Source organism: Pinus tabuliformis, chromosome 9, assembly GCF_031772625.1.
Source record: "Pinus tabuliformis cultivar Carrire ecotype Pingquan chromosome 9, CPIR1, whole genome shotgun sequence".
NCBI classification, from domain to species: Eukaryota; Viridiplantae; Streptophyta; class Pinopsida; order Pinales; family Pinaceae; genus Pinus; species Pinus tabuliformis.
In genome coordinates this window covers 13,743,781-13,763,732 of record NC_142307.1, presented here as the reverse complement: position 1 = coordinate 13,763,732, position 19,952 = coordinate 13,743,781, and the positions used below count along the sequence as shown (strand labels likewise).

General features: G+C 39.1%; 1 protein-coding gene across 1 annotated transcript in view; it reads right to left on the bottom strand.

Annotated features, from left to right (window-relative positions):
• LOC149146882 (sodium/hydrogen exchanger 5-like) overlaps window positions 1-19,952 on the bottom strand; it is a 295,386-nt gene that overhangs the window by 148,875 nt on the left and 126,559 nt on the right. The window contains 1 exon segment of the mRNA XM_089445932.1: window positions 10,615-10,643. Coding sequence (XP_089302058.1) covers window positions 10,615-10,643 — 29 coding nt within the window.

The window sequence follows — 19,952 nt, the reverse complement described above, 5'->3', positions numbered from 1 at the left end:
CAATGGCACACAAGTCCGTATTGGCCTAGACCCTTGGCCTGGCTCAGGGAATGCTCATCTACTGCCGGAAGGATTGGTCCGTTACCTAAACAATAGGGGTATAAAATATCTTGCACAGATTGGCGATATTCAACGATCTACTATCTTCACATAGGCATGGGTCACGGACCGTCAGTGGCAACTGACAGATGAATGGAACACATACTGGAAAGGCTACATACAAGCTCTTACCAAATCGCACATCAAGCTACATGAGGAGGAAGATGAGCTCATTTGGGCACCTGCCAAATCTGGTATTTACGCACTGAAGCTTGGCTACTACAAGTTGATCGAAGCAAAGAAACCTGACATTCATAAAAACTGGTGGTCTGATATCTGGCATCTACAAGCACAGCCAAGGGCTCGTCTTCTAATGTGGAATATTCTTGCAGACAAGCTACCTACTGGCTCCATCCTCAGAAAACGGGCTTTCGCTGGACCAACTTGGTGTGTCCTTTGCAGAAAAGAGGAGGAAACAACACTACACCTATTTCTTACCTGCGAGGTCACTAAGGATCTATGGTACCAGGTCACACAGACCCTCAACATAAACACAGTTTGGCAGGGTGCAGATATTCTCACAGCCTGGGATCAGTGGTGGTCTGCGGTGGCTTCAGAAAAGGCTAGGAACTTAACGCCTGTGATATCCTGGTACATTTGGAACAGGCGTAATGCCATAATCTTTGAGGATTGTTGGGTCAATTGGCATCTTCTCCCGTCGTCCATCTACGCGGCATACACGGAAATTCCATTTGAAAATAAACTTAATACACCCAGGAACATTATGCCTGAAAATATCAACAGAGACATGCCTTGGGCATATTTTGATGGGGCTGCACCAATGCAAGGATGTGGGGGGGGTATATTATTTCATCTATCTGACTCACACTTTTTTCACCTGAGAATGGGACTCGGACCAGGTACCAACAACCATGCTGAACTTATTACACTGAGACATCTACTCTATTTTGCTATATCCAAAAACTGTCGGCAACTACAAATTTTTGGGGACTCAAAGATTGTGATTGATTGGGCAAATAACAAAACTATCTGTCATGCATATTCATTGAAACACATCTTGGAAGAAATTGTTTTTCTTAAAACACATTTTGACCAGATCACTGTTTCTCACATCTACAGGGAAAGAAATGCAACTGCTGACCGGCTCTCGAAAGAAGCGGCGGATCGACCTCTAGGAGACTGGCTGATTGAGGAATACAAACCAGAGGGGATGCACAGGTTTTTTCATCGACCATATATAGACGACCTCCTACAGGGGGACACTCCCCCCATATAAAATTGCTCTACATGTTTCTTATTGTATATAACAGCACAGTACAGATCGGTTTATAATTACTGTATGAGGGATATACTCCTCAAAACTCTGTTTATTTTGGTTTTTTGTAAGACACTGTTATTTCTATGAGGGATACAGAACCATCGTATCCCAGTGGGTCTTTTCTTGATGTATTTTTGATATATTTCTGAACAGTGGTGAAAACCACACTACTGCATATGCCCTTGGCATCAACAGCATGTAATTTCTCTCTTAATAGTAATTATGAACTCTCTTTCTTCGGAAAAAAAACTGAAGTTTGTAAAAAGAGAGGGATCCAATAAAATTATCAGCTGCCATAAATAAGCTGACCCACATGGAGTTTTTCCCTAGTTGCCAATTTAACACTAACCCATGTGTACGAGTTGTCAAAGAGAGAGAAACGAGATATTTCATCCCCCTTCTTTTTCCTTCTTATTCTTCGCTTGCTTTCCCAAAAACTGTTGTGTGCAAGAGAATACGAATGCTCAAATGGAGGAGGTCGGGCTGCCTTTATATGATAGTTTGTCTTGAGTGAATGGGCGTGTCCCTTGGCCAAGCCCGACTTAACATAGAGGGAAGCTCACTTGTCAATTTTGGAGCCAAAATTTACATTTCAATTTTTCATCTTTAAAAAGTCACAATGGGACTTTCACACAAAATAAATTTTCCTTTGACTCAAGCATTTAGAAATATGGTTTACAATGATTTTTAAATACAACTACATCAAGTGACCAAATGTACATTATGAAGACCGATCATAGTTACAAATTCAACACTCCCTTTTAACTAGGGAGGTATTTATAATCATTGTCATAGGTGTTCTAAGATTGAACAATTCCTCTAAAGAAAAAGGTTATCCATCATTACCAGCATCATCATGTATCATCAACATCCGCTAGTGGCCATATTTGGGGTGGTACCAAACCCATGGCAATGTCATCAGCATATTAGGACCCACTACTACAGAGCAATCAGTCCTCGAATCCCATGGCCTATACCTTCCTCCAGAGTGATTGGTCCATGAATCCCATGGCCTGTACCTAGGCCAAAATGTTGAGACCCTCAACTAGCAAGCACTCACTCACCTTTCTTGGTGAGCACTCTAGGCCAAGACCGCGATCAACCCTATCCTGGTTGGTGATCAGATCTAGGAGCTGAAAGGACCTCACTCCACCCTATTGGAAAATCGGGAGGCTTCATGATTAAATTGGATTTTCTTTTTTTATATAATTGTTTGTGAAATTAGTTGGCTTATTATTAATTTTTATTCTGATTCTTTCATCAAACAATTACCACAACATGAACATGAAGATCACAAAAACAAAAGAACCCAAGATATAGGCTCCAAGCCAATGCAAAACCCCTCAAAGGAGAAAACCCAGAAAATTCTCTTCTTATAAAATCAGATCAAAATTGAGATATCCAAGACCCATGACCACATAAAACTTTCACCTCTAGATGCCAAGTCAAACCTTCCTTCTTTCCAACAAATCCATTAGCAAGAGATCAGCAACAAGAGATGTACCAAGGCAAAACTTCCACAAATTCTAGCTCAAGAAGAAAAATCCTCTTTCAGACTTCAGCCCTCCACTTCTCCTATGTCCTCTTTGCGATATTTTAGATCACAATCCATCAAGTGTGTCTCCAAATGAACTCCATCTTTCGTCTATTTATATTGTCCAGGGGAGATGCGAATAGACACGTCCTTTTGGGTAGGGCCGACTTGGCATCTAAAGGGTTTTTTACCCAAAAATACATATTTAAAAAATGAATTTTCTTTTTCTTTTACAATAGGTCCAAATAGGACTTTTATTCAAAAACCTAGAAGCATGAAAAACATGCTTGTCTAGAAGAATAATAATAATTTTTCTTTTTCTTTCTTTTTTGTTTTATAGAATACATAATGGTACAAAATATGAAGACCAAAACTAGTTACATTCTCCAACACTCCCTCTTAACGAGGGTGGTATTCATAATTGTACACTTGGTACAAGAATACTCTCAAACTAAAATATTCTCATAAAAGGAGTCGGATTGATAAGCTATCTTTAAGCATCAACATCATAACCAACATTTTCAAAACAGCAAGGCCTTGAATAACAAGCTCTATCTTTCCACTAGATCAAAGCACAACACTAGGAGGCATTATGTGAGACACCACACTACCTTTTAAGGTACATACCCCATCCGGACGTTCACCAGGTATGCCTTTTACGATTATTCATGTCTTGGATTAACACATCCTCAAACAATATCCTCTTCGATTACTCTTATCTTGGATGCCCTGTACAATCATCAAAGAGTGTCAATCTACGGGGCTACTCCCTATCTTAGATTCCCAATCCTCAAGGAGTACCAGTCTCAGATGTTTATCCAAATCTGGACCCCATTCTCCTTCCTTGTTAGCAAGTGCAACTAGGGGCTAATTTGCCTTCCTAGAAGCCTTTTATGAATAATATATATATATATATATATAGAGAGAGAGAGAGAGAGTAATTAACTAATAATTAGTTTTGAAGATACATGTCTCTAAGGAGATGACCATTCATTGAAAATAGCTCATACTCACGTAAATAACATATTTACCGTAAGTCACTGCCCACCGTAATTGAAGCAAGTATTTGCATAAAAGACGGGATAAGGAAAAATAGATGTAAATAAATATACTTAGCAGGAGTTACTACCCACCATTAGTTGAGGGTTCTTCAACACTCTAACAAATATGGGTAAAAATGTAAATGTGTAAACTTACTAGAATTTAATTTACAAATATATGTGATCCAATTACAAAGAGACATGCCTCTTGGGTATCTTCAGTATAAATTAAATTCTAGTAAGTTTACATAGATAAAATTTCATAGCATGTACAGGTGTCTCCAAGCTTAACAAGAGGGTTAACCAATGACCCTATTAGGTGGTTTCAACCTTTAAAGGGGGTGACGTGTCCATGGTAGTCCATAAAATAGTAGGTGGCATATGATATAATGATGAGATGGAGTAGGGATTAAGGGAAAACTTCAAGCCACGTGTTAGGGTACAAGCGTAGCTATAATAGGGGAAGCCCACACTTGGGTGTATGAGTGTAGGAGTGAGCAATCGTGGTACATAAGTTACCCCAGCCTTTGTTTTTCAAACCTTCTTCATATGCCTCTTGCCTTTTTATTGATTTTTCTTCATAAATGCTCGGGGCTCCAGGGGATGAGAGCATGATCTGTGGTATATAGCAGTAGGTACCCCCTTTTTAGGTGGGGAATTTCATTGCCCACCAAGGGTTGGGACAATCGTGGTTTCCTTAATGTGAAGTGGGCTCATCTAAGGCCCATAGGAACCAGGGTGATGGCCATAGATAAAGGTAGAGCTTATTATTGGCATCTAAGTCACAGGACACGTCCTCCAAGGTCCCGTGTCCCATATTTAATTTGCCGAACACGAAATGGCCCTAAAACGCGTTGAAAACGTTTTTCATCGTGTCCTATAAAACGTAAAACGTATTCGGGTGTTTTAGTCGTGTCCTTCTCCTAGAAAACAAGTATTCGGTATATAGAAAACGTTGCCCTAACATTTTTCCTCTGATTGAATACGTACCCCATGAAATTACTAGTTTAAAGCCCCCGCAATTAGTTTTTCGGGGTTCTTTTCCTATTTTCCTCCATTGTTTTCCTCCGTCGTCGCTCTCCGTCGCTGTATATTCGTCGTGTGGAGCTGATGTGTGGAGCCAAGTATGGACTGAGTGTGGAGCCGAGTGTGCAACGTTCAGGAAAACCGTTCGGCGTTGTCCGGTTGCAAGCTCGCAACGTGTGTGACATTTGGAAATTTGGCACTTAGCAGGCTGCAGCGTGTGTGCACTTTGAGGTTTCCCATTCAAGTAAACCATGGCCCGTAAACCATATGGTTAATGGCACCGCCGCACCGTGGCCCAAAAAGCATACAGCGATGAAAAACTATACTCTGAAAATTTAAAGCTCGAGAGCTATGCTACCCTTTCCAATTCGAAACATTATGATATCGCAGATCTAATGTTTGTGTTCAACCGAGAAGGCACCAAGGGGACCATGTTTATTCACGGGATAAGTGGGGAGGCCAAAGTGATTTGCACGATGAATCAATACTCCCTGAAGAACTAAGACCCTATACAAAAGAATTGACCAAGGCAGAGAAGTTGGAGTTCTACCAGTGTGTCACCAAGTGTTGTCGCTGTGACAAACACCCTCCAAAATTTTACCTACACTTGAATTTTGGAGCCTACTGTGGATCTTGCGATTGATCGTTCCGTGGTCACTTCTTGATCGATCGAAGTCACTTGCTCACACATGCTTAGTTTGCAATGAGTTCATGAATGCATTCTTCTACGCAAGCTTGAACAAGCATAACACAGTCCGTCAAGACAGTGTCTGTGCAATGTTCAACCCATGTCGATAGTCAGTGCGCATTGTTATTGACAGTCCCTCACTTTTGGCTATGTTTGTACTTCCATTTTGGTGAGTTTTCCAAACTGTCACGTTTGCGCAGCGTCGTTTTCGCAAGTGTCATTTTTCATGTTTTCGACTATCACTCATGCTTTCTTTCACTTTAATTACTGTTGTTTTCATGTTATCTTCGTTGTGGCATGTGTCACTTTCACTGTCGTTCGCGTATCACAAGTGTCGTACCCCCTTTTCACTTCATAGAGTAAATGTCGTCTTTTCGCATGTTAGTTGCCGCACAATGTGTATAAGCTTGTTTTGGTGGTTTCAAGGGGTTACCTTTTGTTGAGCTGATATAACAATGTAAACATTCGTTGCACTCATTCCCAAAGTTTTAAGCATTGTCGCACAAGTGTCATCACAGTCGTCGCAAAGTGTATCTTTAGTGTCGCACTTGTCATAAGTCATCGCAAAGTTGTCGCACTGAGGGAAGTATGTTGTTCATGTGTCCTGGATGATCTATGTTGTTGTGTCGTCAAGTGTTCTAAGTGTGTGATCATAGTCAAGTCATATCACTCTTCACATCAGTTTCATTGATCCCACACTTAGCCTCATCCAGCCTTCCTCAACTGAGCATTGCGTAGTCCCAGCACTCAAGCTACAACCTTGTCCCTTGACACTACGCAATGCGTAGTTCCTGCATCCCACGATTGTGCACTACGCATTTCAATGCTCAAGCCCGGACCTTGGCCTCCAAAATTGGCAATCAGCGCTCCAGCCTGGCCCCAACAATGCATTGCGTTGTCTCTGAGCTCAATCTCAACCCCTGAGCTCCTGAGCTGCGCAATTGCACAATCACCAAGTCTTCTCTGCCTCTCAGAACTGCGCAATTGGCTGAAACAGTGCAAAACCCCTCAACGGCTCACTAAGTTCCAAAACTGCGCAATCTACCTACCCAGTCTAGCCTGAACTGCACATTGCACAGTATCAAGGCTCAAGCTTCACCCCTTACTGTCTGAGTTGCGCAATTGCATTGTCATTAAGCCTCTCCTTCAGCATGCAACCCGGTTTCGGCTAAGTTAGTGGATCAACATGCACCATCTTAGACTAGGGATTTATCAGACTGATGTCGTCTTTTCATGACTTGATTGCAAATGCAAGTACTCTATCATGCTATGGCAAGATGATGAAGAAGGAGATGGAGGAGGAGGACATACTAGAAGACACCTAAGAAGCTAAGGAGATAAGATGATCATTAGGCAAGAAAACGAAAGAACATCGGACTATAACAGAGGATATGCAATTCATGGTAATGTTAAATTCTTAAAATAAAAGTAACATTCTCCTTTATCTTTCATTTTCATCCTTTTACTTAAATTTTTAACAATACCATGAAATGACATTAGGATGTTTGAGAGTGGTTCCAACCTCATTGGCTTTCATATGGAGAAAGTAGAATTTTGGATCTCACTCAAAATCTAGTAGACTTACCAGTTTTTAAAGATTTTAAAATTGGGGGGATTGCACTGTTTCCAGTGGCTTTTGTCATGTACTAGGGTATGGGACTAGTATTTAATCAAGAGCACCATGCCCTCTATGTACCTTGATGTTAGTGACATTGGTTACCAAACTCCTCAATCATGACCCTGCTAAAATGTACCCATCACGCAAACAAAATCTTGACTTGACATGCTACATTTTTTCTATCTTATGTTAATTGCTTAGAGGGTGATAGTAATGACAATGATCCCAAGATAGGCAATGATTTTGATGATATGTAGCTATTTGTTGTAGTATGATTTTTTTGAATGTTAGAGGTCATTTAGAGCCTATTTGTTGATGTATTTTCGGTTAAGAGATGGGTTGCACTCAATGTTATTTTGGTTATGTGCACCTTTACATGTTATATAAATAAGAACTTGTAACTTGTGGACATGGTTGATGAAGATTATTATGATTGATGTTATATGGTTTAATCCATGTTTTTATGTTTTTTATATCTAATTCATTATTCTACATGCTTTAATGACATATATGCATCAAAATATATAAAAATATATATTATATAAAGATTCGCTCCAAACCCGGGAGATTTTGAAAATGTCACTCCCTGCTCCCGCTTCCACTCCCAAGTAACCTTGCTCCAAAGTGATTGACAATTGAGTTAGATCTCAACATCACTTGAGATCAACGGTTGTGATTTATCTAATTCACTAATGCAAATAACCTTTGCATTTTATTAGATTAACTCACTTTCATAAAAAGAAATTAATTTAATAATTAAAGTAATTGCCAAAGTTAAGAGTCAATTACACGACGTCCACACATCTAGACACTTAGACCTATGCGAAAGTACCTATTTGAGCTACAAACATAAACAAAAATCATCAAGCTCATTAAATTATTATGATCGTCTAACAAGTTGGAATACTAGCGCCTTAATCGCATGGTCTATGTCTACTACATTGTACGATTTTCAATTGTGGATGAAGCAACATGAGAGAACCTATGAAACTAAGTACAGGGTGGAGTATGAGAGGTTTGTTATGGAGGAAGTGTTGAAGAATGTAACTAGGTTCGGTCTTCATAAATGTATTTGAGACATTATGTAATTTACTTATCAAAAAGAATGAAAAGAAAAAATTATTATTATTATTACGACTTATTAAAGCATGGGTTTCATGCTTGGGCCACCATGTTTTAAGTCAAAGTCCCCATTGAGGACTTCTAGGATTTATGCTGAGTCATTAGATTCATTGTACATTTAATAAGACCCTTCTTGGGCTTTTGAATCATGTCAAAGGAATTATTTTTGAGTCAAAAACAAATTTTGTCACCTCCACACGAAGTCAGCCTCAAAAAGGGTAATTCGACCTCACCAGAAGCCTATATATTGAAGAAGTTCGATTCATTTGGAGGACAATCACTCACACAAGTTCGATTTCATAGAAGAGGCCGTGAAAAAGTGTGAAGTTGCAGTGGAAGAAGGAGAATTGCAGGATCAAAGGTTTTGGGTTACCTCTCTCTCTCAAACGTGTGATTCTCTAGGCTACTGCATCAAGGTCGAAGTTTTGTTACGACATCAAGAAGTTCTTTTCCGGCATCAAGAAGTTTTGTTACGGCATCAAGGTCGAAGTGCTTCTTCAAGGTAGAACTGTTGCTTCAAGGTCGAAAAGCTAAGTGCTTCAAGGTTGCTTCAAGGTCGAAGTTGTTGCATTAAGATCAAAGTTGCTAGGTCGAAGATACTACTGCATCGAAGTGTTGTTGCTGCTACTGACGCATCTAGGTCGAACACAATACTGGAAAGTGATCATGTGCTGAAAAAGGAAAGCGCTGACTTGGTGTGGAGGAAATCTGTGTCTAAGTCAAGAGTCTTGCATTATCTTAGGAAAACTATTGAAGGAAGAGTTGTTGACAGGGTTTTCCCCAAGATTGGGGTTTTTCCCTGGTTGTTCGCCTACATCTGGTGTCCTTGATCTCCATGCTATTGTTTTGGTAATTGCTTGATGACCTAAGATAAAAGAAAAACATAAGAAAATTAATAAGAACACAAGAATCTCACAAGTAATTATCAAGTATAAGAAAATATTCTTCCTTTCCGATTTTCTAACAGGAAGCAACGAAATGGTTAGAGGAGGATGAGCTAGAAGAGGTTGTAGTAGAGGATGTCCCTATGTCGGTATCTTTGGAGGAGAAGGACATCAAAAGTGAGATAATGTTAGTACCACAACTACTACCTACACAAATTGAGGTATCTACCAGAAAACATTTGGCTCCAGCCATATGAGCCTCTTCTTTTGGAGGACAATCCATACATTTTAACATAAAATGAATAGGGTAAATTGATAGCACATTCATCATTGTATATGAGCCATGATAATGTAATATTTTTATGTAATTTTTTATATGGTATTTAGTTTCAAATCTTGACTCTAAGGGTCTTGATTGCACAGCAGACAATACTAACAATTGAGGTGTCCCCTATGAAATATCATTTGATATTCCATACATCTCACACACTAGTTTTCTCTTCATATTAATGTGGAGATATGATTACTTGTTGTGATAATCTAAATTTTTGTTCAAAAGAATATTTTTGTAATGTTTTAAAAATTACCTATATTTCTTGATTTTCACAATATTTAACATATTTTTCCAATATCTCAATTTCATGACCCTCAGCAAAATATTGTCAATATTAATATTTTCAACAGTGATGTATAGTGCAAGTTGTGATCAGTGGACAATAATCACGATTTTGTCTACAACTCATGCATATAAATTCATTGCAATTCCCATAGGCCTGCAATAGAATATACTCATTTCATGGCCCATTTTTAGGGAGAACACCACCTTGAGAACGATTTTTGTCAAGCTAAATTTATGATCTCTTTTTGCCTTCATCTTTATGAATGCTTTGTCTAAAATAAGATTCTAAAAGAAGTTGAGTGGTGTTATCTGAGTTACAATTTGATACATTTACCATTACTTGTGCAACTCCTAGAATTCCAAGAAGAGTTTTGCTAATGGGTGGAAAATTTAGCTTGACAAAAGGCATCTAATAGTGATTGAATGTACATGATAAGTTAATTTGCTCGTCTCCTGCTAATAGAAGACTAGCACTTCTCAAAATGCTGTCAGAAGTAAAGAAAATCTGAATTTGAATACAGCTTCATATCAGAAAAACATTGATACTAAGGGACAAATAAATTGTGCACATTTCAATGATAATCATAATAACACACATGCTCAAAGTTCAGATCAAATGAAACAAAAACATGACAACATACTAAATTAATAGCAAAAATATTCTAGTTAACCTCATTGAAATCAAATGTGTTGCTACAAGGATATTAAAGCAGAACTCAACGCCACAGCAGCACCTGCACACACACAGTAAACTAGAGTAAACTAAAGGACTTGGCCTCATCAAAGTAAGAGAGTAAAAGTAAATTTATTAGGATTAATACCACTATATATTATTTAAAATGTGTGCAAATTTATTAAAAACTAGTTCATCATTACAAAACTAGAAAGAAAACAAAAAATTGAAAAATATATTAGTATCCAAAAATTGTCAAGAACAATTAAAAAGCATATACAACTGTAGCATTAAATTCATGGAGAAGGCATTTCTGAAAAAATAATAATAATAATAACTAGAATAACAATTGCACAAGGCCTGTGCAGAAGTATCTGCCCGAGCTACAAAAATCAACAGAAGTTGTGTTGTTATTGTGTGAAGAAGGTATGTTAAACACTGAATTATTCATATATATGCTTCCGATTTTTTATGCTACAACAAGGTTCAATGTCGAAAATTTGTAAAGAATATGTTATAAAATGAAAGGACAATTTTTTAAAGTTTTAATCCAACTACTAGACTCTTATCCATGGCTCCTAAATCCAAATCAAAAATCCCTCTTGTTCACGCATGGAAACATTGTCTCCAGGTGGATCTAGATGATGACAAAGACAAGAAAAGACCAAATATTGTTTGGCTGTTATATGTACTAAATAATAGTTTATATATGAGAAAATAACTAACATAAGAAGGATATATAATTGAAATTCATACAGAATAAATAATATATAATTGATAAATGAAAGAACAATATGACTGATAGATACAATGAGTCTTGTGAGACTATACTGATATGCCTTGACTAATCACAAGGCTGAAGGGTTGCCTCTCTTAGTTTAAAATTATTACTATTATTCTGTAATGTTTATTTATTTACATTGCCTCTCTTGTCAAAGATATCGAAGACATGAAGAGATATTGGTTACCAAGCACTAAGGAAAATTGTTCTATTAAGAAAAGGGCAGGCCACCCTCTTCATCAGGGAGATATTCAGATACAGATCTCAGGTCTTACATACCTTGCCTCATTTACAGACGATCCGAAGGATGACATCATACTTCCAGGTTGATCCGGCTGATCGGAGCAACAAGTGACGAGCTGAGTTTCAGAGTATTTCAAATAATAGAACAGTAAGGCCTCAGGACTCCCCTTAGCCGCCTTTTCGAGAGGCCAACCAATATCCTCGAGACCGTTGCAGAGGTGTTGAACAACACATCAATTCACTCACACCAAAAGCATCACAGGGATTGGTTCCTGACAACTCCTAAGGAGGGTGCCCCCCCTCGTGACGAACTCCTCCCCAACCCCAGCAGAACAGCCAAAGATTTGTCCCTGTTGGAAATGGAACTAGTTTCGGTCTTCACAATTGTTATTGTACTCATTTCAATATGCATCTTATGTAACAAACAAAAGAAGAAAAGAAAAAGTTATTCTTTTAAAGCATGGGTTTCATGCTCATTATTGATGGTCTTCTAGGTAAAAGCATGTTTTTCATGCTTCTAGGGTTTGATAGGTCATAGGATATATTGTAATGAGTCAAGAGGGTCAACATCATGATTATAAAACCCTTTTGGGCAAGATGTAACTTGTAAAAGAATTTATTTTGAGTCTACAAGGTCTTGGACACCTCCAAAGTACAAGTCAGCCCTGGCAGCTTCAAATTAGCCTACAGGAAGGAATTCGACCCCTTGAAAAGGCTATAAATATAAGCAGATTCGACCTCATTTGGTACTCACTTACAAGTTCAATCTCACAAGAAGAAGTTTGATCTGAAGTTGGGAGAAGCAAGAAAGGAAGAGCGAGGTCTAGAAGGCAAGGAGAATACAAGAAGAAGGAAAAAAGTTTGTTTTTGGGCTCTATCTCTCTCACGTGCGGAAATTTAGGATTTCTGCAACTTCAAGGAAGGTCGAAATTGCAGGTCTGAATTGCGGAAGATCGAGTTACAGTATCAAGTTGTTGGAAGAGCAAATACCTTGTTTTGATGTCGTTGACCTTGGGAGTATTTGTCTTACTCAAAGGAGGATCTCTTGAAGAGTTAAATTACGGTTTCTGCAACAACTACAGTGTCGAAGTAATAGGGCCAAAGTTGCAGGTCGAAGTTGTAAGGTATGTTACCCACCTCGTTGTAGGTGATATCCTCGGGAGCAATTTTCTCCATGATGAGCCTCACTAGGCAACCCCTTGATGCCTCCTACTAGCTCATTGTGCCATTTCTCTATGACCTGAGCCAGCTATGTGGTCCCTCACCCACCTGTATTGATCGTATGTTTGAAGGTGAGCCTCCCGAATCTAAAGGTATGTCTTGTCATTTGGTAATTGAGTATTGGGTTTACTTATCATGGATACTTCTGGGTATGGATTGGTGGGGGGATTTGGTGTAAAGAGTGGGATTGGTTTGTGTTCCTATCCCCATGATCTCTTTTGGTTGTTACCCTCAGATCTTAGTCCCGTGGGATCTCCTTTATTGACCATTCGGTTCTAGGGTGGTACTAAAGAGGGAAACCTCGACTTTGAGTGTGTGGTCTCGCTCCCTTACCCGCACATATTACTCCCTTTCCACTCACTATACCCCCATTCATCTTTTCTCCCACCTAGGTCCACATTCCCATTTTGGATCCACATAAGGCTAGCCTCCCCATCCCCTTGCCCCCACCTTGGGTCAAGCCTAGAATGATGCCCCAGAGGTTGAAGCAACCATAAAGGAAGAAAAAGCATAATTGGCCACATTTAACAGGAAATTGTACCACAAAAAACAAAAGATGGTCGAGACAAAAATAATTAGCACATGGGCAAAAGCTAACACATGAGCTCTACCACATCCATGGCCATCACCCTGGTTCCATAGGCCCTAGATGAGCCTCCTCTATCACTTAGGAACCCATGATTGTCCCAACACCTGGAGGGCAATGAACCGCCCTATCTCAGAAGAGGTAATCACTGCTATATTATACACATCATGTTCTTGTCCTTTGAGCCCCGAGCAGCTAATGAAAGAAAATTCATAAAAGGAAAAAGGCATATAAAGAATGGTGGAAAAATCAAGGTTAAGGCACCTCATGTACCACGATTGCTCCCTCCTATACATTATATACCCAGGTGTGGGCCTCCCCTTATCTAGCTACACATATGCCCCATTATGTGGCCTAGGGCTGCCCCTCTCATTCCCTATTCCATCTCACCTATTTGTCACTTGCCACCCTCATTAAAAGGATCTACCTTGGACATACTATCCCTTTTTAGGGTTGAAACCACCTAAGAAGGTACTTGGCTAACCCCCTTTGGAGCCTAGAGACACTAGCACATGCCAAAGCCCACTATGGAAGGGCATGCCATTATGAGGTGTCCACTTTGTCATCCATGATTTGTAAGCTCTTTTACCCGATTCTTTTAATGACTAGTTGTATTGGAAGCCTAGGGGATGCATTGGATCTTATGGCTTCCCTATATGAGATCCTGACCCCCAGAGGTCCACATTAGCACATGTAGGGTGTGCATAGAGAGCCATGGGCCTCCACAACAGCAAACAACACTCCTCATATCCTCATGGATGATCAGAGACTACTAGCGATCCACTTTTGGACGATGGTGACATGATTGGTACACTATGCCCAGTGGACCCCCACAGGAGCACCAAACTCTTAGCAGATGCCGCTGCACTTGTACGATGTCATGGCAGAATTCATTCCACCACTTGGACCATTGCAGAGGATCTACAAGCATCTTCAATTCATATGGAGACCCATGGGGTCATTGATGTGCCCTCAGACCCACTGAGAGCACCATAGGTCTACTACTTGAAGAACAAGGGGCCACCCCCTTATCCATTATATTTCGAGGAATTTATTCCTCAATATGGCACTTCAAGATGTTATTAAGCCTTTGGAGGACCCTACGACATGCATACATTATTATTTGGCCCCTTGTGAGGCTTATTTTTACATTATGAGCAAGTATGGTAGGCTTGTCACCATTAGGAGTTATTATTTGCACATTATTTTATCTTTACGGGCCCATAGGCTAATTCGAACTCCTTAGGAGGCTATATATTGATGTTAGACACATTCATTTGTATCATCGCTTGACTTGGGATCTCTCTAATCATAGAGAACTTCGCATTTTTTCCTTGGAGGATATTTTCTAGAGATGGATGAATTTTGACGTATGGATTTGGGCTATTTATCTTGTCTTGGAGCTTTGTCTTGTGAAAGAAATGTTGGTCGGATATACTCTATAACATTGTAAGTGAATTTTGATGTTATTATCATGTTGCTGCATACTGCTAAAATTAGGGCTAGTTACTGCATAATTGAAATGTGGAATTGAGCATGTTTTAGTTTAATGTGTGGGCCAATGTTATATGAATGAAATTTTTGTTATGAATATAATTCATATAGAATAATAATAAATATAAATATAATTATAATAATAATCAATAAGTAATTAACTAATGATTAGTTAGTTAGTAATGAAAAGGCATGTCTTAGAGACGTGAACGTTCGTGGAAGGGCACCTGCCTAGGGTATATACGCAGGCCCTCATTCTCAGTTGTAATCATCTTATATCAATTCTTTTATACAATATGCAATTTACAATTATTGTCCTATGATGGATGTCTTTGTCTTCTAAGTATTTTAAATATTTCCACTGCGTAAACGACTTTTGGTCGTTACAATGTCCTAGAGATTATTTCTCTCGATAAGATTGCATCATTTCTTTGAAGTATAAATGCTTGAAAGTCATGTTTCTTGTCTTTCTCTCAACATTGGATAAAGTTGACTTTCTGGGCCTCCTTAATCAAGAAACCAAGTTCTTACTCATTATCATCCTTGACTCCATATCCCCAAGTGAATTAGGCACTGGTCCTTTAAAGGGGTGATCATTTAACCTTCCTTTTTACTATTTTCCCCCTTTTCCCCAAGTCTAGCCCCATTAGGTCACCTAGGGCATCAATGTCCCAGGAATAGACCCAGGGGAAAACTTCGATCTCCTACAAGCTACTGCGCTAGTGGATCCCCTCCCTCTCCTCCAAACTTAAGGTAATTCTAATGGTGGAATCTCTGGGAATCCCAAGCCCTAGCTCTAGGATCAAATTTTGCCTAGGCATCCCCAAGGATAGACCTCAATAGGATCAATTCAACCTCTTGAAGAAAATATTCTTGTTTGGTCCTTTCCCCTCACCTTGTCCAAGATAGGAACATCATTGGTCGCTGCATTCCATCCCTGAACCTGGGTTGGGTCCACTTGGCCCCGTGTGGTCCCATTTCTCAATAAAGACTATTTGTCAAGGACCATTTGGGAATCCAAGTTTCCAAGGATTATAGGGATTGAGAAACTTCTTTATAAGCCTACCTTTTCTCCCTCAGCCCTCTAATCCACACCCCTTACCCCTGGTGGATCAAGTCCCTTGCTTCAAGTGCAAGCAAGTTCCATTCCTCACTCCATCCTTGGGAAAGGGCTTTCAGGGTCACTTCTCACCTATCCATTAACATCTACTTTACAAAGTGATCCCTACACTACCGGGACTCCTCCCATCAGTGAAAGTTTGTAAAGAGCAAGGAGACTTAGCTGTGGTGACAGTGGGCTAAGCCTCCACCATTGCCCTTGACCTAGCATTTGCCCTCTTAGGAACCCCTTTAAGGTCCCCTGCTGGTTTGACTGGTAACAGGGTCAAAGTTGGGGTCAAAGTTGAAGCTAGAAGCTACTTCAAGTAGGATTGAGCCTTGTTGATCTAATTCTAATAGAAGAAATTCTTGGAGGGTTGACATCGTACTTGGAAGAGGACTTGGTCTAGGATTTGGGACTTGATTGTCTCATTTGAAGCAAATTCTTTTGCCCTAGCTTGGAACCTAATTTATGTGTCCTCTATCTTTACTCTTTGCTTTTGATAATTGTTTGATTAAGAAGAACTAATAAAGAAAACACAAGAAAATAAATAAATATCACAAGCAATTATTAAGGATAAGGAAAGTATGAATTGATAGTTTCCCTACTACACTTTTCCAACATGGTATCAGAGCTAAGGAGAACAAGAGAAAGCAGTTGAAAGGAACATCTTGTGGACACAAAGAAGGGTTTGCTAAACGGAATCTCTTGCAAAAGAATTGAACTCATATTGAAAGAAGACTTTATCAAGGAAAGGATTGAAAGAGGAATATTACAATAAGGTTGTCAATCTCTCTTGGAAGGCGATCTATTTAAAGGCTCATTGGAAGATGTCCTTGAAGGAAACATCAAGGAAACTTGGTATTAGTCATCACCCTTTGAAGCTATCGCTGAAGGTATCATAGAAAACATCTTTCTTGGATATCATTGAGGTCTCTTTGAAGATCTTGAAAGCCTCGAGATAGTAGGAGACAACATCAGAGAAGGGAAGACTCTTGGTTGACAAGTATCATATTGTTACTTTGTCTGAATCTACAGGTCATATGGTTTCTTTCTGCAAGGAAAGCAATAAGCTTGTTGGCTCAGCAAATTTCCTAGCATGGAAGAAAAGGATTGATCTAGCTCTTACAGGACATGAAGTAATGGAATATGTCCTCGATGAAATCGTTGAACCTAGCAAACACAACACTCAAGAGCTAGCAAAATACAAGAAAGGAGAAGTAAGGACACAAAGGATCATTGTTTAATCCATTAAGGATCATCTTGTTCCATTTGTTGCTAATTTGAAGACTTCAAAGGCTATGTATGACAAACTAGTAAATTTGTAGTTTATAAGTACATTAGGTCAAAAGATGTCTTTGAGAAATAAACTATATAAAATGAAGAAACTGAAGGATGAGGACATGGCCTCTGTGAAAATTCCTAAATCTAACACATCAGAAACCCCTACTGCAATATCTGGTTTACTATCTCCTACTTGTTTTTTACGTTAACAAGTTATTTAATAACATAAGCATCGAAGTAAACACAATTGTAGCCTTCACAAATATACAGATCAGCAACTGAAATAAACTGAGACAACACAAGGGACACCGTTATTTTTGGACAATCGTCCCCGACAAAACCCAATGCAGGAAAACCGGTGCAGCATATAGAGGGTTTTATTATTAAGCAAATTTCTGAATACAACTAGGGTGCCAAAAATGGCTCACCCTTTAGAGAATATCCTTGGCAGCAATACCTCTATCCGGAGAAAGATATTTCGACTGATCAGCAACTGGATGAACAATCCCACAGTGACTCTGGTTGTTCCTTGTGTTGGATAGTGAAAGCTGCTCCACGCACTCCTTCAGAACTGCGTCACCCCCTTTGGAACTGCGTCACCCTCTATGGCTCTGCGTCACCCAATCAGCTCTCAATCTGTCCCACTGAATCACCTCAGCGCAACCTCTGAAGCTCACTGCATCAGCCTCTACAGCCTTTGTGTCAGCTTCTTTGGCCCTCTGCGTCCTCTACGCTGGCCTCCTTAGCCTCTACGTCAACCCTTGATGCCTCTGCGTCAACCCTCCTAGGCTCTACACTGTCTCTTCCGGCACTCTGTTGCCTCTCTGATATGTATCCTTTAGCGTTGGATTGAAATCCCTTGCTCAACTTCTCCTCGCTGCAATTGATCACTCACTCGATTTCCTCAGTGAAACCTGCCCCAGAAAATCGAATTCTTGATCTCTCTTGGTGTCTTGGTGTGTCTCCAACTGACCCTCAAGCCTCCTCTTATACTTTTCCTGTTGACAATTCAACGGCCAAGATTAAGTCCATAATCAAAGGCTAAGATTAGATCTGGCTTGATCCTCGTTATTTAGAACTTTCTCACCCATATTATATTAATACACATTAATATTTTAATTTTCCTAAGTTTAGACTTAGGGTCTCATTAAAAATATTAATTATTTTAATATCTCTCCATCCAAGTGGAATTTCCCCAAACGATTTCTAGGTCTTGGAGATCTCGTGTGCCTTAGCCTTTCCACCAACTTTCATGGCTACAGCACATCTGATGCTACCAAAAATCAATAGCCTACTCTCTAATGAAGATTTCTCAATTAAGAGATCAGTTTCAAGGGCTTGGGGAGACAATTTCTGACTCTGAAATGACCATTTGTGTACTAAATATCTTGCTACTAGAATGGAGCATTTTTGCAACTAACATTTACTCTACGAAAGACTAAACTCCTTTTGATGAGTTGTGGGCTCAATGCAAGTTGGAAGAAACAAGGACCAAGGCGATGACACTGAATCAAATGAAAAATCTCAAGCCTTTATAGCAAGAACCAAAAAGATGAAGGGAAAGTTTGGTAAGTCCGAGAAGAAGCCAGATATGTCCAAGGTTCAATGCTTTGGATGCAATGAATATGGACACTTTAAGAAAGACTGTACAAACAAACAGAGCAACAAAAGAAAGGAAAGAAGTGAAGCTCACATAGTTGAAGAAATGAGAGAACCTGAGAAGAAGTTGAAGAAAGATGTCAAAGATCTTTCCTATTGAGGAAGGCATCCTCTATGTCAGGTTCTTTATGAAGTTGATCTTTCCTTTAGAATAGTATGCATTGTTGTTTACTCTAGAAGATTTTTGTTGTAAAAGCATGGCATCATAAATAGAAGCATGTGATAGTAGCTTTTAGAGTCTACTTGATTGAGTTGCTCTATAGGAATCATCTAGTCTTTAAAATTGGACCATTTTTTCTATTATCATTCATCCAGGCATTCTCTAATATTATGTTACAGGTAGTCATTTTGCTAAGGTGGATCATCATGATCCTATAAGATCCATCATTTTGGAAGGTTCTTGGAAGAAGCAATATGACAAGGTTAGTATATATTCCATATTGTATGGAAACAATACTCATAAAGGATTGAAGGGATGCAGTTGGTCAAGTTGCAGGCTCGTTTTAGGGCATATAGCTAGATGATTGTATTGAAGCATGGGAATGCATATTTGAAGTAACTCTTCTCTTGTGTAGGATTCATATATACAGAATCATGTAAAAGAAGTTGGTCATAAATCATGCATGGTGAATCTTTTCATTTGATTATATGATGCCTAAAAGATGATTTTGACTTACTCTAGAATGAATAAATGATCAAGACTTTCTCACTAGAATGTATAGAATGGTGTGTTGAAATATGTAACTAGGTTCAGTCTTCATAATGACATATGTAATCATGATTTTATGTATTTATTGTAAGGAGAAAAATAAATTTATTATTGTCATTCTTGAGGCATGGGTTTCATGCTCAACGGAAATTTATTTTGAGGTAAAGCACCCATTGAGTGCTTCTAGGGCTTGTCTTTGAGTAAACAAGTCATAAGAGTCATTGTCATGTATGAAAGACCCTTTTGGGCATGTCACATATTGTAAAGAAAAATTATTTGAGTCAAATCTAGAGT